Below are 23,432 nucleotides of genomic sequence, written 5' to 3'. Positions count from 1 at the left end.
TGTCTGCGGCTCCCGGCCCTCATGTCCCGCCTTCCCTCCCCGCCAGGTTCGACAGCGAGCTCTCCCAGGCGCAGGAGGAGGCCCAGCGTGAGAAGCTCCAGCGCGAGAAGCTGCTACGAGAGAAGGACGTGCTCATGGCCGAGGCCTTCAGCCTCAGGCAGCAGCTGGAGGTGAGCGGCAGCCCCCCAGCCTGGCTGGTCCTCCCCTGCCCACCCTCCTGCTGTCCTTCATATCTTTCCTCCCCACCCCCATCCATCCCACCAACATCGTCCCCTGACTCTGGCGACCCCGAAGCCCGGCCCCCTCTGACCCTGCCTCCTCCCACCCCAGGAGAAGGACCTGGACGTCGCCGGCTTCACCCAGAAGGTGGTGGCCCTGGAAGCGGAGCTCCAGGACATCTCCTCCCAGGAGTCCAAGGACGAAGCCTCCCTGGCCAAAGTCAGGAAGCAGCTGCGGGATCTGGAGGCCAAAGTCAAAGATCAGGAGGAGGAGCTGGACGAGCAGGCGGGGACCATCCAGATGCTCGAGCAGGTGGGGGAAGGGCTGGCGGTCGGGAGCTGAGCCGGGTGGGACTCATCTACCAGAGGGCCACAGACAGGGCTCTAGAAGGAACCAGCCTGGTCTGGTTGCGGGGCAAGGGCTCCTGGGAGAGGTTCTGCTGCCCTGCCCCAACTTAGGGATCGGGAGAACTCTGGGAATGCCGGGCTTCCGTGTATAGGCAGACACCGGGCTTGCGACCAGCCCACCTGCACCCTGCCCCTACAGACGTGGGACCTCCCCCGGTTCCCGAGCTGTGGCCTTGGGCCAGGAGCAGGAAACTCGAGCCTGGGGGGGAGGAGCCCCTGCAGTCAGAGCCCCTCTCCACTATGCGGGACACACTGCCCTGCTGGATCTGGAATTGCTGCCGCGGAGGCAAGGGCTGGGGGCTTTAATGCCTGGAGGGAGCCGCCTTGGCCTTTGGCCTGGCACATCGGCTGCCTCAGTGGTAGAGGTTCAAAGAAGCTGGCATCACAGTCACCCCCGCCCCACCACCTCCCCACATCAGGGCAAGCTACGCCTGGAAATGGAGATGGAGCGGATGCGGCAGACACACTCCAAGGAAGTAGAGAGCCGGGACGAGGAGGTGGAAGAGGTCCGACAGTCTTGTCAGAAGAAGGTGAGAGTGGCTCAGGGCTCACAGCCCAGGTACATCACCCCCATAAGCAGCATCTTGTATGGAATTATGGGAATAATAGTTGTGGTGTTAAGGGCTTACTTTGTGCTAAATACTGTACTAAGCACTAGGATAGAGACAAGATCATCAGGTCGGATGCAGTCCCTGTCCCTTACGGGGCTGACAGTCTGAGTAGGAGGGTGAACAGGTATCGAATAACCATTATACTGATGAGGAAACTGAGGCCCAGAGAATCAATCAATCAACCAATGGTATTTATTGAGTACTTAGTGTGTGCAGAGCACTGTATTAAGCACTTGGTACGGTGCAGTACAACAGAGTTAGCTGATAGGTTCCCTGCCCTCAATGAGCTTACATTCTAGAGGAGTGAATAATAATAATAATAATAATGATAGCATTTGTTAAGCGCTTACTATGTGCAAAGCACTGTTCTAAGTGCCGGGGAGGATACAAGGTGATCAGGTTGTCCCACTTGGGGTTCACAATCTTAGTCCCCATTTTACAGATGAGGTAACTGAGGCACAGAGAAGTTAAGTGATTTGCCCAAAGTCACACAGCTGACAAGCAGCGGAGCTGGGATTTGAACCCATGACCTCTGACTCCCAAGCCCAGGTTCTTTCCACTGAGCCACGCTGCTGTGCCTGAGGTCCCACAGCAGGCTAATGGCAGAGTTGGGACGAGAATCCAGCTCCTGTGGCTCCCAGGCCTGTGCTCTTTCCATTAGGCCACATTGTTCAGCTCATTCCTCCTGCCTCCTGGGGGTCAGGGTTGGGGGCAGGGGCCTAGCGCTTTGCACGCCCCCTCCACACAACCCCGGCCAGGCATGGCCCCAGCGTGACCTGGTGTGCTTTCCCCTGGCCTGGGGGGCTGCAGTTGAAACAGATGGAGGCACAGCTGGAGGAGGAGTACGAAGACAAGCAGAAGGTGCTGCGGGAGAAAAGGGAGCTGGAGGGCAAGCTGTCGGCCGTTAGTGACCAGGTGGGAGCCATGGCAGGTGGCAGGGCTGGGGGCTCCAACCTGGGGTGCTGGGGGCCTCTGGTCAGCCCTCTGGGGCGGTGGGCGAAGGGGACGGGGTTGGTCAGGTGGGAGGGGGGTGGCAAGCGGAGTTTAGGTCTGGGCAGGCTGGGCCACTGACTCCAAGCCCTCCCAGGTGAGCCAGCGGGACTTTGAGACGGAGAAGCGTCTGCGGAAGGACCTGAAGCGGACCAAGGCCCTGCTGACCGACGCCCAGGTCATGCTGGATCACCTGAAGAACAATGCACCCAGCAAGAGGGAGATCGCCCAGCTCAAGAACCAGGTGCCTGGGGGCGTAGGGGTCTCACCTTCAGCCCTTCTTGGGTAGGGGTTGGGGCAAGAATCTGAGATCGGGCTCCCTCCCAGCATCCCCACACTCCATATTGTCCTCAGTAGGCATCCTGATTGCCGTGGTTGTTCTGGGATTCCAAAGGGACTGGACGGGGGTCTCCCAGGCCCCTCCTGAGGGCTGGGGACCACCCCTGCACCCTGCCACACTGCTTCTAATGACGACAGCAATCGGGGGTTTATGCATGTTCACTCGCCCTCCAACCTGCCCCCATCACCTGCTCCTTGGGTATACTACTGTCATTTATGGAGCACCTGCTTGGAGCAAAGCTCAGTTAGAGACATTTGGGAATGTACAAAGAACGGAATTCAAGAATAGAATCCCTGCCCACAAGGAGCTTACAGTCTGTGTGGGTGAAGAGGGTGGGGAAAGAAACGGGTTAAATTTACAAGAAAATATCAGAAGTAATAACCCTTCTCCCTAAGGAGGTGATCAAACTATTAACATGGCATCATGGCCTAGTGGAAAGAGCACGGGCCTAGGAGTCAGAAGACCTGGGTTCTAATCCTGCTTCTGCCACTTTTCTGCCACGTGGCCTTGGGCACATCACTTAACTTTTCTGTGCCTGTTACTTCATTTGTAAAATGGGGATTAAAACCACGAGCCCCATATGGGACATGGACTGTGTCCAACCTGGTAATAATAATAATAATGATGGCATTTATTAAGCGCTTACTATGTGCAAAGCACTCTTCTAAGTGCTGGGGAGGTTACAAGGTGATCAGGTTGTCCCACGGGGGGCTCACAGTCTTAATCCCCATTTTACAGATGAGGTAACTGAGGCCCAGAGAAGTGAAGTGACTTGCCCAAAGTCACACAGCTGACAATTGGCGGAGCAGGGATTTGAACCCATGACCTCTGACTCCAAAGCTCATGCTCTTTCCACTGAGCCAGGCTGTTGTACCTACCCCAGCACTTAGCACAATGCCTGGCACATAGAGCTTAAACAAATGCCATTAAAAAACTATTAATTAGTGGTATTTATTGAGCACTTAAACTGTGTACAGAACACTGTACTAAGCGCTTGGGAGAGTACAATTGAGTTGGGAGACACTGGACTCAGCTCCTCCTCTAAACTATCAGCTCTTTTTGGGCAGTGGACATGTCTACCAACTCTGTCGATTTCTCCCAAGCACTTAGTACAGTGCTTGCACATTTAGTACAGTGATTGCATACAGTAAGCACACAGTAAATACGATTGATTAGCTCCTTGTGGACAGGAAACTTATCTAACACTGTTGTATTGTACTCTTCCAAGCGCTTAGTACAGCATTTTGCACACAGGAAACACTTAATAAATGCCATTCATTGACAGACACAATCCTTGCCCTCAAGGAGCTTGCAGCGTAGAGGGGACGACAGACATTAAAATAAATTAGGAAGGAGAAGCAGCAGATTAAGGAAGATGTAAATATTGTGTCTCCACCCCATGACCTTCCCTTCTACTGGTTCTTATCCCCCTGGGGGTTGGGGGGTGGGCGTGAGCTGGCCGATGCCCGCTTGGTGCAGCCCGTCTGACCGTCTGCCTTGGGCGGGTCCGTCCAGTTGGAGGAATCGGAGTTCACCTGTGCGGCGGCCGTCAAATCCCGGAAGGCGATGGAGGTGGAGATGGAGGACCTGCACCTGCAGATGGATGACATCTCCAAGACCAAGACAGCGGTGAGGACAAGGGCCCGGCCCGGGTGGAGGCCCCACAGCCCTCTCTCCCGGAGCCCCCAGACTTCGGAACCCTGCCATTGAGGCTGGAGCATCTTTGTAGGGAGATGGGGGTCTCCTCCCCTACCTAACCAGTAATCCTGCCACCCTTCCCCCATCGGGCCACTCCCCACACCAGTTCCCCAGCCCAGAATCCTGGCACAAACCCACCCGTCCCCAACCCTGGCCCTCGCTCCTGCCAGCCATGACTAGGGGTGCGGGGCCGGCTGAGAGTGGGGACTGAGGTAAGTGGGTATGGCCGGGGGAAGATGGTGGTCACCAGGCTGTGAATCCCCCTTCCCACTTAACTTCCCATGCACGCAGGGGTGGGTTCAGCCCAAGAGTCGTTAATAACGGCAGCCTGTGTGGTGGAGCCAATCCAAGCTGTGCCCTGTGAGTAGCCCTGGCCACAGGAAGAGCAGAGATGGCTTCCCCCCACCCTATCCCCATGGCCCGGCCGCATTGGCGACGGTGGTGGCTGGCTAATTAGAGCCATTATTTAATGCCTGCCTTTTAATTCCCCACCTCCCCCACGGCCCATAGATGGAGAAGTTATTTCGGCGGTGTGCCTGGCCGGGGCCGCTCAGAGCCGGGGAGAGGGGGGGCATGGGGGAAGCGAGGTGAGACCGGGGGAAAAGGGGGAGTGCCCAGCCTCTCCCCCATTCCTGCCAAGCAATGAGATATCACGCTGTGCCCATTGCCCAGGTTTGATTTATCCCTGTGGCATTTGGGCTGCTCAGCGGTTTTCAGGTGAGTAATTCAAATGCCTTAATTGCGTTCAAAAAGGCTGTTATGAAATTATCATTTTATTTAAATCCGAGTTAATAAATTTCCTGGCGGAGGCTTCCCCTGGCTCCCCACAGCTCGGCACCGAAATGGATGGAGCCGGGAAGGAGCTGTGGAATCGTTTTGGGGTAGAGATACAGGCGAACGGGGTTCCCTTTTCAGCCAAAGCTTCTTAGTGTGTCTGTCCCACCCCAGTAAGTGGGGAAGAGGGGGTCTCTTCCCCATCTGCCACGCCTCTCTCCTAGAACTCCCCTGAGGCAGTTGGAGATCTGGAACTCGCGTCAAGCTTGCTTAGGAGAGGGTCCTAAGTCAAATGTTTCCTGAAGGGCGGTCCCACCCACCTCCCCCTAAGCCCAGCATTCGCTGGGATGACTGGAGGGGAAAGAGACAGATAGGGGCAACAGAGCAGTCAGCCCCCTGTCTCTAAACTTTTCCTCAATGCCCCACCCTGAACCTCTGAAGCGGGGTCCTTGCGGAGGAAGCCTGTTGCTGCTGCTACCCACCTGCTGCCTGACTGCTGTGCCCAGATATGCTCTGTCCATCTCCCCACCCCCCGGGTGACTCTGGTGGTGTTCCATTATGGGAGGCCGAGTGTCCGCCCCCAGGCAGCAGGGGAGAAGCTAAGCTTGACAGCTCTCAGCGGAGGGCAGCGTGGTTGGCTGGGTAGTACAAGCTGGGACCACCCCCTGAGTCTGGCCACTCAGGGATTCCCAAACAGCCTCTGGGGCAGAGAGAGGGGGGCTCTGCCTGCCTTGGGCTGCCTGGGCCCTCTAGCTGGGAATCACAGTAGCCCCTCCGCCCCCTGAGCTGTGCCCCCTGCAGCTGAGAGCCACCGCAGCCCCTCAACCCCCTGACCTGCTTCTCTGTGCCCCCGTAGCTGGAGGAGCAGTTGAGCCGCCTGCAGCGGGAGAAGAATGAGGTACAGAGCCGACTGGAGGAGGATCAAGAAGACATGAATGAACTGATGAAGAAGCACAAGGCGGCCGTGGCCCAGGTACCCTTCCCCAGCACCTGCTACGAGTTCATACACTTGGGCTCCTCCTGCCTGGGGCTGGGGGACAGGAGGACGGGGCGGGGGGGCGAGGGGGTGCTCTGATGAGGGTGAGGATGTTCCCCTGGGCTGGGCATCCCAACTGTCCCTGGACCCTCTTCCCTACTCCAGGCCTCCAGAGACCTGGCCCAAATGAGTGATCTCCAAGCACAGCTAGAAGAGGCCAACAAGGAGAAGCAAGAACTTCAGGAAAAGGTATCTGGAAGCTACCCGAGTGGGTTCCTCCAGAGACCGAGGTGGACTGGGGTGCCAGGAACAGGTGTGGCACTTCCTGGCAGAGCCTGGCTGCCCGGTTTGCTGTTTCTGCCAGCCGGAAGCCCAGTCCCACCTTCTCCCCAAAGAGAGATTCGGGGCCTGTGCAGCGGTGGAAGTGACAATGAGCCAGAAGTGAAACCTCTGCTGGGTGACCTAGCACCCCGCCATCACCGTGGTGACCAGTCTGCCACAACCCCTTCCCCAAGGGGAAGAAGCTTGCAGACTGACCACGGAGTCAGGGAGATTGGGAGAAAGGAGGGGAAGGAGGAGGGGCAAAGGAGGAGAGAGGAGAAAGGGGCAGTGACCCCGCCCCTCACCCCCCTTCCTGGTTCCCTCCCAGTTGCAAGGGCTTCAGAGCCAGATGGAATTCATAGAGCAGACCATGGTGGACAAGTCTCTGGTCAGCAGGCAGGAGGCCAAGATCCGGGAGCTGGAGACGAGGCTGGAGTTTGAGAGGACCCAAGTGAAGCGGCTGGAGGTGGGTTTCCCCCCTTGTCCCTCCCCCAGCTCAGCAGCCCCCCACCCCCACCTGGGCCCAGAACCGCACCCCAGAGCTGGGCACTGGCTGATTGGAGCCTGCCTCTTTGGAGCCAACAAGGGGCCAGAAGTGGCCGTAATGGCCACCGACTTCCCCAGGCTAGGAGAGCATTGGTCTGGGGGAGGAAGGCAAGTCCCGGAAGCCCCTGGAAATCCGGGGAAGTGCTCAGTATAGGGCTCTGCAGAGAGTAAGTGCTTGGTAAATACTGTTGATTGATTAATTGGGGGAAGGGTGAAGAGGAGAAGCACTCCCTCCATCTCTTAGGACCCCTGGTTTGGAGGTGGGCTGTGGGCGGGGGGACAGGGCCCGTTGGCTGCCCGTTTCCTGAGTGCCCAGGGGCGGGTGTGAGGGGCAGCCTCGGCTCTCCAATCCGGGTTTGTGAGCCTGCTTTACATTCTGCTTCGGTGCCTGCTATCTGCCGGAGAGTCCCGAGCCAGCTCAGCTCCGTCCTCACATTTTCCTGTTCGAACCCCGACCCCCTCCACTCTCCACTTCTCGGCAGGGTCATAAATATGCAGCGGATGGTTTCACTTGTGGAAGAGATGGGATTTGGGCTCCCAGCATTCCGTCCCCCTCCCTCGCCTTCATACCCTTCCCCGTCTTCTCACCTACCTACCTTGTTCTCTCTAGCTATCTCCCTCTCCAGCCAGGCCCCTCTGGACCTTCCTCATCTTCCTCTGTCCTTCCTGCCCTTTTCTCCTCTCTCCTCCTCCTTCCCCTCCTTTCTCCCACTCTCGTCATCCCTCCTGGCTTTGTGGCCCCCCCGCGTTTCTTTCCCCCTCACCACCTCTCCATCCCTCCCTCTCTGTATTCTTTCCATTGCTGCCCGGCAGCCTGTCGCAGCTCATCTCTTTGATTCTCCACTCTTCACCCTTCCCAGCATCTCTGCGTTTCCACCTCAGCTCCCCTTCCTCTCTCCGTCTCCCTCCCCTCCAGACTGTAATTACCACACACTAAATTCAATCCATTTTTCCAATTCCCCAAAGCCAGCCTGCTGCGGCCCCTCCCTCTCAGGAAGGGGGAGGGGAGCCGGGGAACTCTGTAGCTCAGGGAGCTGCAGGCTGCCCCCTCCCCGCTGCTGCAGCCCCCAGCCTACCAGCTATATGACGCTGATGGCCCAGAGCCTGGTGTCCGTGGACAGGGACGCTAGGTTTTTCCCAAGGTGTGGGCCCCAGCTAGGGAGTGGGGTAATCCTAGCAATAATTATGGTATTTGTTAAGTGCTTACTACTTGCCGGGCACTGAACTAATAATAATTATTATTATGGTATTTGTTAAGCGCTTACTATGTGCCAGACCCTGTACTAAGCGCTGGGGTGGATACAAGCAACGCAAATCAAGTTAGACACGGTCCCTGTCCCACATGGGGCTCACAGTCGTAATCCCCATTTTATAGATGAGGTAAAGTGAAGTGACTTACTCAAGGCCACGCAGCAAAGTGGAGAAACTGATTAGAACCCAGGTCCTTCTGACTCCCAGCCCTGCACTCTATCCATCAGGCCACACTGCTTCTCCAGGTTGGGCCCAGGCGCTCAGGATCCATTTTCTGCCGGCACGGCTGGGCGCCTACCCTCACTGATTTGGGTGCCCTCACCCTGCTCTGTCCTGTTAACTCCTGGGTTTTTTTAGCCATCCAGGTCAGGGCTTCCTCAGTAGCAGACTACAGGCAGCGGCCTTCTGGCAAAAGAGAAGCAGCATGGAGAGAACACGGGCCTGGGAGTAAGAGGACCTGGGTTCTAATCTTGGCTCTGCCGCTTGTCTGCTGTGTGACCTTGGGCAAGTCACTACATTTCTCTGGGCCTCAGTTAGTTTATCTTTAAAATGGGAATTGAGACGGTGAGCATCTCATGGGACGTGGACTGTGTCCAACCTGATTAGCTCGTGTCTATCCCAGCACTTAGTACAATGCCTGATGCATAGAAAGCACTTAACAGATGCCATAAAAATAGGCAGGTGGGCGAGGGTTGGCTGAGATTGCCTCTTGACATCCCTGGACTGAGTTCCCTGTCCAGGAGGATGCAGGGACGGGTGGCGGGTTGGCAGCCGGGCTGGCTCCAGGGACCCCCGTATCGTCTTCCAGAACCTGGCCAGCAGGCTGAAGGAGAACATGGAGAAGCTGACAGAGGAGCGGGACCAGCGCAGCGCGGCCGAGAACCGAGAGAAGGAGCAGAACAAGCGGCTGCAGCGCCAGCTCCGTGACGCCAAGGAGGAGATGGGCGAGCTGGCCAAGAAGGAGGCGGAGGCCGGACGCAAGAAGCATGAGCTGGTACCTGCCCTTACCCCCACTCCACTGATTGATTGCAGGGAATGCCCGCCCCCTAGGCTGCAGGGGACTCGGGGTGGGGAGGGGCCCGGGAAGGGCAAGGGAAGGAAAGAAGGGACCCAGCCCCTCGGGGGTAGAGTCAAGCCTGAGCTGAGGGAAGAGGGTGAGGAAAAAAGCAAGCAGCCCCCCAAGAACAGCATGGTCCCCTTGTGGAGAGTCACCAAATGGGCTCGCACAAAATGCCCGGCTGAAAAAGATCTGGGGTTCAGAGAGGACCACGAGCTGCCCCTGAACTGGCCACACCCACCTCCTTTGGGTGAAGAGAGGGACCAGTAACCTCCACCGGCCAGTGTGGCACTGCCCACTCCGTGCCCCTAGGAGGTGGACCTGGAGAGCCTGGAGGCGGCGAACCAGAGCTTGCAGGCGGACCTGAAGCTGGCCTTCAAGCGCATCGGAGACTTGCAGGCCGCCATCGAGGATGAGATGGAGAGTGACGACAATGAGGACCTCATCAACAGGTGAGGAGAGAGGCCCGGGGAGGGGGTATCAGGAGAGCCGAAGGGCAGCTGGGGAGCGGGGCCAACTCTAGCCCCAACCTTGCTGGCCAGGGAGAGTTAGAAAGAGAAAAGCCCCATTTCCAACTTCTTTGTCTGCCCCTTTCTCCTCCTCACTGCCAACTCCTAGCTGTGCCTGTCCCTTATTTCCCCCTGCCCCCTATTCCCTTCCCCCACCCCCATTCCCTCCCCTTTTCCCTCCTTTCCCTCCCCTGCCCCCTCCTTTCCCTCCCACCCCCATTTCCTGCCCCAGACCTCCTTCCCCATTTCCCCCACTCTCCCACCGTGGGGACTGGGAGGACGCTCCTAGCATGGCCCATTGTAGGGGGGAGAGTATCAGAGTGGGGGCCCTCCCTTTCCTTCCCTTTGTTTCCTTTTCTTCCCCTTATTTCCTCCCTTCCCTCCCTGTCCCTCCTCTTTTCCCCCTCTCCCCTCCCCTTCCCTCTCTCCCCTCCCCCCAGCCCTCAGAGACCCAGTTTTCCCCCCGGCTGCTGGCAGGCTGGTTCAGGATGAGTTATTCCCCCGTTTAGCCAGGTTTTCGATGGGGCCTGTCCTGCTCTGGGGAGAGTGAGATTTAAGGTCCAGGGCTCTTTGGTTCCTCGTTACCCTGACAGCAATTTCCTCTCGTAAAACCCGCCCAGGGACAGTTTAACCAAGTGAGATTTGCAGTCCAGGCTGCGGGGCCAGGAGGTAGGGGGAGCGGCGGCAGGGGAACCGTCATAGCCCCGGCTCTAAGCAATCCACTGCTGAATAGCGCCCAGCCCTTTTCTGTGTCCCTGCCGCCATCGTCACCACCCCCTCTCCTGCCCAAGCTCCGCTCCCAGGGTCCGGCCCTCCAACCAACCAACAAACTAATCAATGGGTTGTATTTACCGAGCGCCTATAGTGGGCCCAGAGCCGGCCTGGGACCTGTCTCCCACCCGCCCCATGGGAAGCCAGGCCGAGCCCGTCCACTGGGCCTCATGGGCCAGCCAGTTCACCTTCCCACTCCTTGTCCTCCCCATTGGGGGTCACCATTTGCCCCCCTCCCCGTGCCCAGTCGCCCCACCCGCCATCTTCTCTCCGTTTCCAGTTTGCAGGACATGGTGACAAAGTATCAGAAAAGAAAGAATAAACCGTGAGGACCCCGGAGCGTCCGCGCTCTACCTTGCCGCCCCCACCATGTGGTGTCTAACCACCCGCCCCCCTAACCCTCAGCACGCCCGTCCCCTGGAGCCCTGCCCCGTGACCGCTCCACCGCATGCCTCCTGTGCCCGGCGCATGCTCACACCCCTCCACACTGTGCCACACTGTGCCAGCCTCTAACACTACTGATCTGTTTCAGCGGGAGGCAGGGTGTTCATGGGAGGGTTGTGGGTGACTGTTCCACCCCCCCCACCCCACTGTACTCACCTCTAACACTGCTTACCTGTCTCAGCAGGAGGTGGGGGGTTTTATGGGAGGGTCTTGGGGCACTGTTCTCTACCTATACTGCGCTCGCCAGTACTACTTACCTGTCTCGACGGGAGGCGGGTGGTGGGGGGGCTCATTCGGGCCGGGGAGACAGGCAGCTCGGAGGGTTGATTTTTGTTGGCAGGCGATGAAGTGATTAACCGTGCTGTGCTGAGGATGGGGATCTCTAAAGAGTAGGGCCCCTTTGGAGTCCGTCAGGTTGAACTCAGATGCCTCTTAGAGGGTGAGGGATTGGCCTGCATCTGGAGGAGGGTCGTGGAGCCCCCTAACCTCACTCCTGGGGTCCCCGCCTCCCCCCACCCTGGCCCTGTCCAGAACCTGCCCCCACTCCCTCCCTCCACCGTGGCTATTGTTCAGTTTCTCTCCCCTTTGGAGAAAAGGGGAGAAAAGGGGAAACTCCCCTTTGGGAGTTTCTCTCTCCCCTGTGTCCCCCTCCCTAGCTCTCCCTGAAGGCCCGACTAAGGTCTCAGAGCCGAAGGCAGGGATTGGGAAAAAACAGGTCCACTGCATTGGGCCTGGAGGAGGCTGAGGGGACACAGCCATGGAGATAGCCACTTGCCCACCTCCTGGGGGCCAGTGAGGGACAAAAGCACAGGGCAGGAGAACGGACTGATTTTTGCCTCCTCACCTGCGCCTCTCCCAAGAGCAGCTGAGCTGATGTCTGTGGTTCAGACACACTCCAGGGAGGGAGTGGTGGAAGCCACAGCCAGGGGAGCCCTGGACAGGGACACACGCCAGCCCCCTCCCCCAGCCCCTACCAGGGCCGCAGGGGTCTGAGCCAGGAGATCAGCCAACAGGCACCACCCCCTCACTCCCCCCACCCTGCAACCGGCTCTGCTCACCAGGTCCTCCCCCTGGACCCAGCCGGGCTGGCGGCGGTGAGGGAATCCATAAGAGCTAATGATAAATGTAATCGCGTGTAACAGTGATAGAGGGCCGCTGGAGCCCAGTTGTCACACACAATTAATATCCCCCGCAGTTCTGTCTCCGTTTGTTTGTTCCCCTGCGACTCAGCTCCCAGTTAACTAATAGCACGCGAGCCCGGACATAAATTGTGTTTGACTTGAGGTTTAATTCCCACCATTTAAAATCCCAACTGCCCCCCGAGTCCGCCTGCCCCCAGAGTTTGTTTACAGAAAATCACCCAATTGCTGTTTGGAGGATCCTGTCTAAGGGAGAGGACAAAGGAGAGAGGGAGGAGGAAGAGAAGGGAGGCTGCTCCCTGCTCTCTTCTAAGCTGGGGCCCTGGGCAGAGACTGTTGAAATATCCAATGATGGTGGAATCCTGTTTCATGCTCTCCCTGACCCACACTCTGACCGGTTGGGTTGTCCCCGGCACCCCAAGGTCACAGCACACCCCCCCCCCCCCCCCACCTAGTGACCCTCGATTCACACACCCCCCGTGCCGAGATATCGAGCGCATGGAGGCGGGCCGAAAAATTTTTCGATTTACTTATAGATACAGTTGTTATTGCCATAACCTTAATGAAAGCAGTAAACAGCACGGTATTAAGGGAGATTTATACAGAAATGCTTTTAACATGTAGGCATAGATTTTGCAATGCATACAGCACCTCCTTTTGAACGGCGATCGATACGGTTATGAATGGCGGAGATAAATTAGAGGGCTTTAAGCCAGAGAAGGAGGTTTTTTTCCCCCAGGCAGATAAATCAGGTGGCACTGGCTTTCCGAGGGGCCCGTGGCACGCCATAAATCTGGCAGCCAGGTGTGACTGGGCACCGGCTTGAACAGGCGGGCGCAGGCTGCCTGCTAAACTCCCGCTTTGAGGGCCACGGCTCAGCCGCTCTTGGCCGTCATTTTGCAGTTGCCTGTGGAGACCCGTAGACTGGGCCCCGCTTCCTCCTTCCCTTCCCCCTCGTCCCCTGCCCCAGGTCCCGGTGCAGAGCCGATTGCTGTGAGCATGCGTGTTTTTGTGTGCGTATGTGTGCGTGTGTGCATGTGCACTGGCTATTTATTGAAGAACATAATTCAGGAACGAGCCCTCTCCGGTTGACACAGATGAAAAGGAAATTTACAACCGAGAGACACCCCGGCGAAGCCGCAGCAGGGAGATGCAGTGAGGCGCTGCCGCCGCCATAGCATAAAATTCCCCAAGTGTCCAAGCCTGGAAAGGGCTGCTCAGAATCTTCTAAGGTCTGGACTTAATGCCCTCCTCCAGGAATAGAGGGCAGGGGAGGAGAGCAACCTCCTTTTTTTTTGTTGTTTAAATGCTTTTTTTGTTAAGCGCTCACTATGTGCCAGGCACTGTACTGAGTGCTGGAATAGATACCAGCTAATCAGATTGGACCCAATCCATGTCCCACATGGGGCTCACAGTCTTAATCCTCAGTACAAAGTTGAATTTTCCAGTGGTTCCAAGCCAGGGTTGTCGCCATACCCCAGGAATCTTCCACTGTGCTTTTTCTGTAGTCTGACTGATGCTCCCGGCCCTTTTCCCTCCCCACGATGCCATTCCCTCCATGCCTCCTCTCCCTCTCTGAGACAGAGAAGTCACACAGCAATACTGGGATGCGGCTCATACCACTCTGCCAGGGTGACCCACCTCAGTCGATCAGTAGTGCTCATCAAGTGCCTGCTGTATGCAGAGGACTGCACAAAGCACTTGAGTTCAAAGTCATGAGCCCTGCCCTCAGGGAGCTTCCTATCTTAATTATAGGTTGGCCCCCTCTTTACCCAGGGAAATTTCCAGCTGCAATTAACCTTCCCACAGTGTGTGTGTGTGGGGGGGGGGGATGGGGCGGGGCACAGCTGCCCCTTGGGGCCTGGGAAAGCTAGGGAGGGGGCAGGTTGGGAGTGGGATTGAATCTTCCAAGTCTTTTTTTTATAATAGCATTTATTGAGCGCTTACTATGTGCAAAGCACTGTTCTAAGCGCTGAGGAGGTTACAAGGTGATCAGATTGTCCCACAGGGGGCTCACAGTCTAAATCCCCATTTTACAGATGAGGTAACTGAGGCACAGAGAAGTTAAGTGACTTGCCCAAAGTCACACAGCTGACAGTTGGCAGAGCCAGGATTTGAACCCCTGACCTCTGACTCCAGAGCCCATGCTCTTTCCACTGAGCCATGCTGTGTGTTACTCTCCCAAACAGTTAGTACAGTGCTCTACATACAGTTGGCTCTCATTAAAGCTCTCATCTAAGCTTCTCTGCTTAGAGAAGCAGCGTGGCTGCGTGGAAAGAGCATGGGCTTTGGAGTCAGAGGTCACGGGTTCAAATTCTGGCTCTGCCAATTGTCAGCTGTGTGACTTTGGGCAAGTCACTTCACTTCTCTGTGCCTCAGTTACCTCATCTGTAGAATGGGGATTAAGACTGTGAGCCCCCGTGGGGCAACCTGATCACCTTGTAACCTCCCCAGAGCTTAGAACAGTGCTTTGCACATTGTAAGTGCTTAATAAATGCCATTATTATTATTATTATTAAATGCCACTGATTTATTGATTGGTGTCTGTCAGGCTGGGAGTTCTCTCTCTCTCTCCCTCTCACTCCCTCCCCCACAGTGCTGTTGAGAATCCCTACAGTATAATCAATCAATCACTGGTATTTATTGAGCGTTATGTGCAGAGCACTACTAAGAGCTTGGGAAAGTACACTACAATAGAGTTGGTATATGTGATCCCTCCCCACAAGGAGCTTCCAGTTTACAAGGGAATGAATGAGTGTGGTTCCCTGCAGCCTGGTCATCCTAGAGTCGCCCAGGCCCTGCTTAGTGGGGATTCACAGCCGGGAGGTGCCTGCCGACACTCGCCCGACTCTGCTTTCTGGAGTTTGATTTCTAAGGCAATCTGTCCAGGGGAGACGATGGGTGAGCGGGACAACCTGCTTGTGAATGGGTTATTTTCCATATAACTAACTCCCAGTGACCCTGGCACACTAAGCTACTGCATGCCTTTCTGCAGCGGGCACGCTGCCCTGCTGCCAGCCTGTCTCAGGCATCCTGTGCATTAACTTCCACTCCTCCCTACCCCTGCCCACCTCTCCCTGTCCGCCCCGTGCAGTGAGGGCGACTCAGACGTGGATTCGGAGTTGGAGGACCGGGTCGACGGGGTGAAATCGTGGCTGTCGAAGAACAAGGGCCCCTCCAAGACAGCTTCGGACGACGGCAGCTTGAAGAGCTCCAGGTCAGTGCCCGGTTGGGACCGCCATGTGGAGTTCTGTGCCCGGTGGCCAGGACTTACAGTGATTCCAAAGCTTGATGACCACCACCCTGGGGAATTCAGGAGGGGAGAGGGGCACCTCCACCTCTGTTCTTCCAGGCCTGAGGAAGAGGCAGCTCTGCTTGAGGTGCCAGGCTGGGACACCAGGCTCTTCAATCAATCGTATTTCTTGAGTACTTACTGGGTGCAGAGCACTGTACTAAGTGCTTGGGAGAGTATGATACAACAGAATTAGCAGACACATTCCCTGCCCTTAACAAGGTTACATCTAGTGGGTAGAAGACATTAATATGAATAAATAAGATGTCAGGCTGGAAGTTCCAAGCTTGTGGCTCCAGGGTGGGGATACAGATGTCAGGCATAGGGAGGCTACCGGGGAAGCAACAGACAGGAGGGGTGAGTGTGGAGAGTGTGCCTGGAGGCTGAGGGCACGTCTGGAAGGGACACCTGGAAGGATTGATAAGGGGAGCTGAAAGTGACTGGCTGGTGTTTTGGGGAGGGTGGGGCTGGTTGGGGGCCCTGCTGGTCTCTGGGGTGCAGGTAAACCCACCTACCCAGCCCAGTATTTGGGATTGGGGGCTTGGAGGCAGCTGGGGGCTCCGCTGACCCAGCGACAGAGCAGAGAGGGCAGAGGTTGTGATGGAGCAGGAGGTGGGACTGGTGTTTTAGAATCCTGTCCCAGCTCTCCACTGGGCCCTGGTCACCACTGGGCCCTAGTCACTGGTCACTGCTGGGCCCCGGTCGTCTCTAGGCCCCAATCACTGATCACTGCTTGGCCCCGGTCACCGGGCACCTCTGAGTCCCGGTCACAGCCGAGCCTGGCTTGCTCTGGATTGGAGACCTAATGGCCCCACTCCCCCACTTCTTCCTGGGCTCGTGTATCCGAGGACCCCCTGGTTTACCCACCATACCCACTGCCCCCCTAGGGAACCAACCAACACTCTCCCAGGGCGCAGTGGGAGTTGGCACCTCTCCCCTTGAGGACTCTCCCCTCCCCTTCCCCTGTTCAGCCGCAGTCCCTAGTGCCCACGGGGGCAACCTCCACCGGGGTCCCCCGCCACCCCACTGGCAACAAGGCAGGGGGCTCAGCATCAGCACACACCCCCTCCTACCTGCCCCGGCTCTCCCCGCAGCCTTCCTCTGCTTCTGCTCCTGCTCCTGCTTGGACAGGCCAACCAGGCCCGGCCCAGACCCCCGATCCCTCCTGACCTCCCCCCAGACCCTCGCCGCCCCTAATTGGTTTAACATATGAAGCCGAACAACATTTTGTTATTGCAGATAGATAACACCGCCCCCTACCCGCCCCCCGCCCCTCCTCTCCCGGCGCGGCGCCGCGCGGCACGGCTCCAGGTAGTTGACAATGAAATAAATTGAACTAAACGTTTTAGAGGGGGGAAAAGTGAGGAAATAGAACAATAGTCTAATTTACATGACATTCTCCATGAAGCTATTTTCACTGAGGCAAATTATTTTGCTTCATTTCCTCCGCTGCTCCCGCCACCGCTCTGCTAGGGCTGCCGCCACTGCAACGCTCTCTTCCCCTCCCTCCTACCTTACCTCCTCCTCCTCTTCCTTCTCCTCCCCCCATCTCCCTTCCCTCGTACCTCCTTAATCCTCTTCCTCCTTCCCCCCTCTTCCTCCTTCCCCTCCCCATTTCTTCCCTACTCCACTACCTTCGTCCTCCTTCCTTCTGTCCTCTCCCCCACCTCCTCCTTACCTTCCCTTCTCCTCCCCATTTCCCTCTCCTCCTCCTCCATATCTCCCTTCCCTCATACCTCTCTAATCCTTCTCCTTCTTCTCCCTCCCCCGTTCTTCCCTCCTCCCTCCCCTCCCTACTCTGCCTCCTTCCTCCTCCCTTACCTTCTCTCCTCTCTCCTACCTTTTCTCCTCCTCGCCCCATCTCCCTTCCCTCTGACCTCTCTAATCCTCTTCCTCCCCGTCCCCCTTCTTCCCTCCTCCGTTCCCTTCCTCCTTCTTCTCCCTTCCCTCACCCCTTCCCTCCTCCCCCTGCCTTCCCTCCTCCTCCATTCCCTTGTACCTCCTTACTTCTCCTTCTGCTCCCCCTTCCCCCCTCCTCCGCTCCCTACTTCACCTCCTCCTCTCCAGTCTTCCCTCCCTCCTCCCAGGCCTTTATTCTTTGGGTTTCATGCTTGTTTTTTTGTGTGTGTCTGTCTCTTTCTTTTTTCCTCTCTCTCTCCACTCCATACCTGGGCTTCTGCTTCCCCTCGGGCTCTCCCTGCCCCAGAGTGGCCCTGAGTCCCGCACCCAAGGTGGAGGGCAAGGAGGGGAAGGGGGTGGAGGAGAGGCCTTCCTCTGTCCTGAGCTCTCTGAGCTACCGGAAGCGGCTGGTCCTGAAGGACTCCATCGGGGGGCTGGGGGACGAGGACTCCCTCTTTTCCACCCTGAGTGAACGGCCCACCTCCCCCGAGCGGCCCCCACGGAAGGCCCGGACGGAGCCCACGCCCTGGCGGCAGGGTGAGGCCGCAGAGGAGGAGGAGGAGCGTGGCTCAGTCCTGTCAGAGGCTGGCAGCCGGCTGGGCCGAGGCTCCGAGAAGCGCTGGGGCTCCATCCCGGACCGGGCCTCGGCCGTCTCCGCCCCCGTCAGCCGGGCATCCTCGGCCACCCGGCAGGGTGGCGGCGGTGAGGGGGAGACCCGCTCCGTGCTCAGCTTCTCGCTGTCGGGCTCGCCCACCTCACGCCGCAGCTCTTGGCGCCTCAGCGGCCCGAGTCCCCCCTGCAGCCGGGCCTCGGGGGCCACCAGCCCCGGCTCCCGCCCATCTCGCCCACGGAGCCGCCTGGGCGGCTGGAACAACGAAGACAACGACGTCGCCAGCCTGGCCCCGAGTGAGGCCCTGAGTCTGGCTGAAAGCGAGGCCCACTCCCTATACAACCACCCGTCACCGGCCCGCAGTCTGTCTGTGCCACCTCGGCCCCGCACCTCCGCCTCAGACGGGCCGGCTGGATGCCGCTCCTACCTGGACCCCGACCTGGAGGCCGCCATCAACGAGGTACTAAGCTACCGGCCCACTCAGTTCAAGCGCAGCAGCCTGGAGCCCGGCTCGGACCCTGAGGACGACGAGCAGAAGAGCGTCCGCAGCGTTCAGCTGGCTGTACCCGAACAGGCCGCAGGCCTCCGCCGCTCGGCCTCGGCCGCCGACGTGTCCCGGTCCCGAAGCGGGCGGAAGAGCCGGAGTAGGAAGCGGAGGAGTAGCAGCAGCGGGTCGGGCTCAGACGTCTCCTCGTCTGGGCAGAAGCGGCGGAAGAAGGGCAGGTCCCGGAGGGGCAAGAAGAAATCCAGGAGGAGGCGGAAGAGGCGCGAGACGGAGTCCGAGTCGTCCGAGTCTGAGTCCGAGTCCTCATCCAGCGGCTCCACCGTCTCGTGCCGCAGCGGCTCCAGCGTGAAGAAGGGCCCCGGGAGCCGGGCCCCCCCCGGCCTCGGAGGGGGAGGAGGGCGGACGGACCAGCCGGCTCTCCCGGAAGGAGGAGAAGAAGAGGAAGAAGGAGGTGGATAGCCTGATGATGCGCTATCTGTACCGCCCCGAGAGCGACTAGAGCCGTAGGTGGCAAGCTGGCATGGAGTGCCGCATGGGCAGCCGGTGCCACCCGGTGTGTGCTACTAACCACCAGCTCCCCCCTCGGCCCATGATCGTGATATTCCTGCCCATCACTGGAGCCTGGGGCCCCACCACCCCTGGTGCCCTCCGTCAGATGGGAGGCAGTGGGTGCCTTAGGCTCCTGTTTTCTGCCTGCCCTCCTAACCTCTCTGTGGGGGCAGCCCCGGGAGCTGGCCCTAATTGCAGGCCGGTGCCATTGTGCCAAGGTTAGACCCAGCCCTGACCATCCCCCTCCTTGAAAGCCACAAGCCTCTGGGGTTTAACAAGGATGAAATCAAATATCTGCCGAAGGGCTCCTCAGGGCAAAGATCTCGAGGGCTGGTCCTTCCCATTCCAGGCTCCGAGGCCTCCACCTCCTCCCAAACCTCAACTGGCGGCACCCGTTGTCCCATCCTTGGGTCTGGGTTGCCACGGTGACCTCACGACTTGGACTGGCTGGTTTCTGAGCGCCCCAATGGATTGTTCATTTGCCCCTTCCTCCTTGTGGGGCCTGACACCCCCCAGTTCTGAGCCGTCCACCCCCACTCCCAATCCCCTAGAGCATCTGTGTGGTCTTGGACTAACATGCACCGATTGCATGCTTTGGAGGTGGGTGGGGGTGATCATGGGCTGTGTGTGTTGGTGAGGTGCATGTGGTTCAGGGACCTGGAGGGATTTGGGCGTGGCTATGCGACAGGGCACAATCCATGTCCGAGGTGCAGGGCTGGATTGACACCAGAGGAAGGGTGAGGGGAAGCCAGGAGGGCGCAGTTGACCCATTGGCTGTGGTTCCAAGTGGGTAACAAGTGGCACAGAGTTGGAGGGGGCTAGTGGGAGAACCCCAAGGCAGAAGCCAGGGTCTAGCGCCAGTTTCTCCTATGGGTAGAAGCAGGAGTTGGGAGGAGAGGGAGTGGGCCCACCACTCGCTCTGAACTGGGGGAGCCCACCCCCTACCAGCATCCCCGGAGAAGCCAGTCACTTCCCAGGCTCATCCCTCAGGTACCCGGGAGGCTTCCTCTGCCAGGCTCTGGGCCACACTTGGGCCTGTCTGGGCTCTAACTTCATCCGTACAGAGCCAGGGACACGGGTCCTTTGCTAGAGCAGGAGAACCAGATCAGATCTGATGGGGAAGGTGGGTGCTTGCAGACCCTGAGAAGCCATGTGGTCTAGTGTATAGAGCACGGCCTGAGAGTCAGGAGGGCCTGGGTTCTAATCCTGACTCGGCTGTTTGTCTGCTGTGGGACTTTGAGCAAGTCACTTAACTTTTCTGTGTTTCCTCATCTGTAAAACGGGGATTAAGACTGAGAGCCCCATATGGGACTGTGATTGTGTCCTACCTGGTTAACTTGTATCTACCCCAGTGCTTCATACAGTGCCTGGCACATACCATTAAAAAAAAAAGGATCCAGCCAACCCAACTCCCAGCCCTCTGTTCTTTGCCATTTGGTGTCAGGAGAGATGAAGATGGTGAATCCTCCCCTTCCCTTCTCCCACAATCAGTCGTACATATTGACCCTGTTGAGGAGGGTGGTGGGGGAACTGCCCCTGGGGGACACTGGGTCCTCGGGGTAGGGCCAGCAGAACCGGATGGTCCCGGGGACCCGGGGTTGTTGTGGGGAACCGGCCTGGGGTAGGAGTGCTGAGCTGCCTGCCGGCTATTTTCTCCCTCAGCACCAAGATGATAGTGCACCCGAGAAGGCAGGGAGACACGGGGGAAGCTCGGAGGAAAGAGAAAAATTTTGAATTGAGTAGTGAAAATAAAGCCCTATTATGGCCCCATGATGGGCGGGCCATGCTTCCATGCAAGGAGAGAGAGGCCCTTTCATCACTTGGGGAGAGGGAGTTATACTGATTGTGCAGGCACTGCCCTGGGGGCTTGCTCTCAGCCAAGGGCTTCTGCCAGGGGCTTTATTTCTCCTCCTTGGACCGGGGCTTAGGGTCTATTGATGCCTTCCAGTGTGGGAAAAGGAGTTCCATCCTGGGGCTTGGTGTCCCACAGGAGAGGCGTTGGAGGGATGGGGGGGCAGTCCTGTTGACGGCTGGTTAGCCAGCTCACAGATCCACTCGTCAGCTTGTCTCTCCTGAGTAGCAGAGTGGCCTGTGAACATCAGAAAGAATGTCGGGAAATGGATGGGCTGTGAAACTGGCTTGGACTGGTAAACGTTCTTTCTTATCCGCAAAGGTGGCTGAGCGCTATTCCCAATCTGGGAGGAGCAAAGTGATAGCTCTCCCATGGGCCAGTCCGGAGAAAAGGCCAGGCTGGCCCATGGAAGGGGAAGGAGGGTGACCCAGTCCCTAAATGTCTTCTCTTGTCTCCCCTCTAGCCCCCCAAGCTACCGGAAATCCGTCTCCCTCGACCGGTCGGATGATGAGCCTGACCCCTCCGACAGCACTTCCCGATCCCGATACCCCCGCCGCAGCTACCTGAGCGACAGCGACACAGAGGCAAAGCTGAAAGAGTCCAGTGCATAGTCCCTGGAGAAGCCAGCTCCCTGCCCCTCTACCTCCCCACCTAAGACTGGGGGCAGGGGTCCCTAGAGTAGCCCCCCGCTGCTGGCAGTGTGCATGGACGTCCCCGGGCCTGGTCCTCTCCAGGCGGAACTGTCTGGGTCCGGGCAGCCACCGGCCGTCAAGATAAAACTTGACCCCCTCCCCGGGCCCTCCATGCCCCACCCCGGCGATTGGAGCGGTGGCAAGCTGCGGGATCCTCTTTCCCGGGGGCCACGGTGGGGCTACTGAGGTCCTGCCCCTCCCCAGGCTCCCGTGCACCCCAGAAGAGGGTCTCTCCTTCAGTACCTGCTGTCCTTTTGTTTTCTAATTTAAGAACAAAACCGGTCCCCCCTTGCGAAGCCCCCCCATCCCTGTGGTGGCATTGCACCTGGAAGCTGTAGGGTAGGAAGAGGGAGGTGAGTGTTGGAGTTATGTATCATCCTCTGTCTTCAGCTGAGCCAAAGCCAACTGGTTCTCATCCAGCTGAAGACAGGGGTCTGGAGCTGGGAGCGGGGTGGGGGTGATGAGGGGGCTAAGCTGGGGGCAGAGCACAGGCCCCATGGGGGCCCCTGTTAGGGGAGACTGAACATACAGCCACACGGCAGGGGATGGTCAGAGACAAAAGCCTTCTATGAACACACCGTGACACTAGGACCATTCAGGGGGAGAGTGAACAGTCATACCCTCATCAACAGGAAACACACACACACCCTTCACCAACAGGACACACACACACACCTGGACTAATTGGTGCCCCCGTCAACCCTCCACTCCTTGGATACATCATATAAGCCCCCCTCTCCAGTAAGGGCTCCCCTTCCCCTTTGCTTGGAGATTTAAAATTCCCAGAAGCATGGGGAAGTGGGGGGGGGGGGGGGCCTTGTCCCCCTCCAGGTATTCCCATTCTGGGTTCGAAGTCCGCCCCACCCCAGCCCTTCCCTCTCCAAAGAGCCATAGCAAACGTTGCAGTCTCCAGAGATTCACCTTCGTTAACTCCTCAGGGTCAGGGTGTCAGGAGGGCAGTGCCCAGGGACCGTCCCCCACTTCAGTCCTTGCCTGCTGACTCCCCCTCCCTCCCCTTCTCTTGTCTCCTGTGGTTTTGCAATGGGCCTGGGCACCTCTTTCCTGTTTCCTTCCATGTGGAAATAAACGACCTTTCCCCGCCTAAGACTTTGTTGAGACCTAAAAAGGCTTGTATACCTACCCTTTCAAGTTCCTCCCTGCCCCCACCAATCCAGACTGCCCATCTCTCCAGATGCAATCTGCTCCCGGCTCTTGCCCCCAGCCTCAGCAGCTCGAGCATTTGATGGCAGTTTTCTCCTTAATGGTCCCCCAGCGAGGCTGTGCAGATGACTGTCTTTAATCTCCCCTGATAAATGGATCACACCGTACCTTAATCATATATTCATATTCAAGGCAATTTGAATCAATTTGACAGGAAGTGTGTCACGGGAGATGCCATGACTGCCATTTTGCCCCAGAGTCTGGCCCCCAGGTCCTCCCCACACCCAGCTGGAAGTCTACAAGAGCCATCTAGCACAGCGAGGAGCCTCAATAGTCATGTTGGCAGTCCCCCTGCCCGTGGAGGATAGAACCATGGAGGCGGGTTGGGGAACAAGGATCTCTCCAAACCCTGGTGATCCCTCAACTCTCCAGACCATCCATTCGGAGAACTTCATGGACGTCGCAGGCCTGAAGTCCTTGAAGTCTAACCTCAATCCTTCCAGCTGCAGTTTCAACCTACTTTCTCCTGTCTAGTCCTGAGGGGGAGATGGAGGGCAGCAGTCACTCGCAGTTGAACAGGGCTTCCCAGCCAGGAGATGGTTACTCTCTCCCTCCTCACCTTCTCTTCCCCAGATGAGTTACCAAACACCTTTACCCTTTCTTTTCTCTCCTAATCTGGTGGAGGGCCTTCCCATCTGCTCTGTCCTGTGCCCAGATGGTGCCCTTTGCCTTGACGAGGAGCAGTGTGGTAGGCCTAGGATCACTTTCCTATCTACCCCAAGAGACTGCCACCTCAGAGGAGGTGTCTGACACTCTGGC

The 23,432-nt window shown here is 57.9% G+C and overlaps 1 protein-coding gene across 1 annotated transcript in view; it reads left to right on the top strand.

Annotated features, from left to right (window-relative positions):
- Positions 1-22,775, top strand: part of MYO18A (myosin XVIIIA) — an 87,574-nt gene extending 64,799 nt beyond the window's left edge. Inside the window, exons 29-42 of the mRNA XM_038759587.1 lie at positions 47-170; positions 331-531; positions 1,046-1,156; positions 2,048-2,152; positions 2,325-2,471; positions 4,083-4,196; positions 5,896-6,012; positions 6,181-6,264; positions 6,665-6,802; positions 8,942-9,127; positions 9,503-9,642; positions 10,751-10,795; positions 15,148-15,270; positions 21,224-22,775. Of these exons, the coding sequence (XP_038615515.1) occupies positions 47-170; positions 331-531; positions 1,046-1,156; positions 2,048-2,152; positions 2,325-2,471; positions 4,083-4,196; positions 5,896-6,012; positions 6,181-6,264; positions 6,665-6,802; positions 8,942-9,127; positions 9,503-9,642; positions 10,751-10,795; positions 15,148-15,270; positions 21,224-21,371 (1,783 nt within the window). The 3' untranslated portion in view covers positions 21,372-22,775. The remainder of the gene's footprint in view (positions 1-46; positions 171-330; positions 532-1,045; positions 1,157-2,047; positions 2,153-2,324; positions 2,472-4,082; positions 4,197-5,895; positions 6,013-6,180; positions 6,265-6,664; positions 6,803-8,941; positions 9,128-9,502; positions 9,643-10,750; positions 10,796-15,147; positions 15,271-21,223) is intronic.
- The last annotated feature ends 657 nt before the right edge of the window (positions 22,776-23,432 follow it).

This window comes from Tachyglossus aculeatus, chromosome 17, assembly GCF_015852505.1.
Source record: "Tachyglossus aculeatus isolate mTacAcu1 chromosome 17, mTacAcu1.pri, whole genome shotgun sequence".
Taxonomy (NCBI): Eukaryota; Metazoa; Chordata; class Mammalia; order Monotremata; family Tachyglossidae; genus Tachyglossus; species Tachyglossus aculeatus.
The sequence above is the reverse complement of the archived record's forward strand: the minus strand, read 5'-3'. Positions and strand labels throughout refer to the sequence as shown.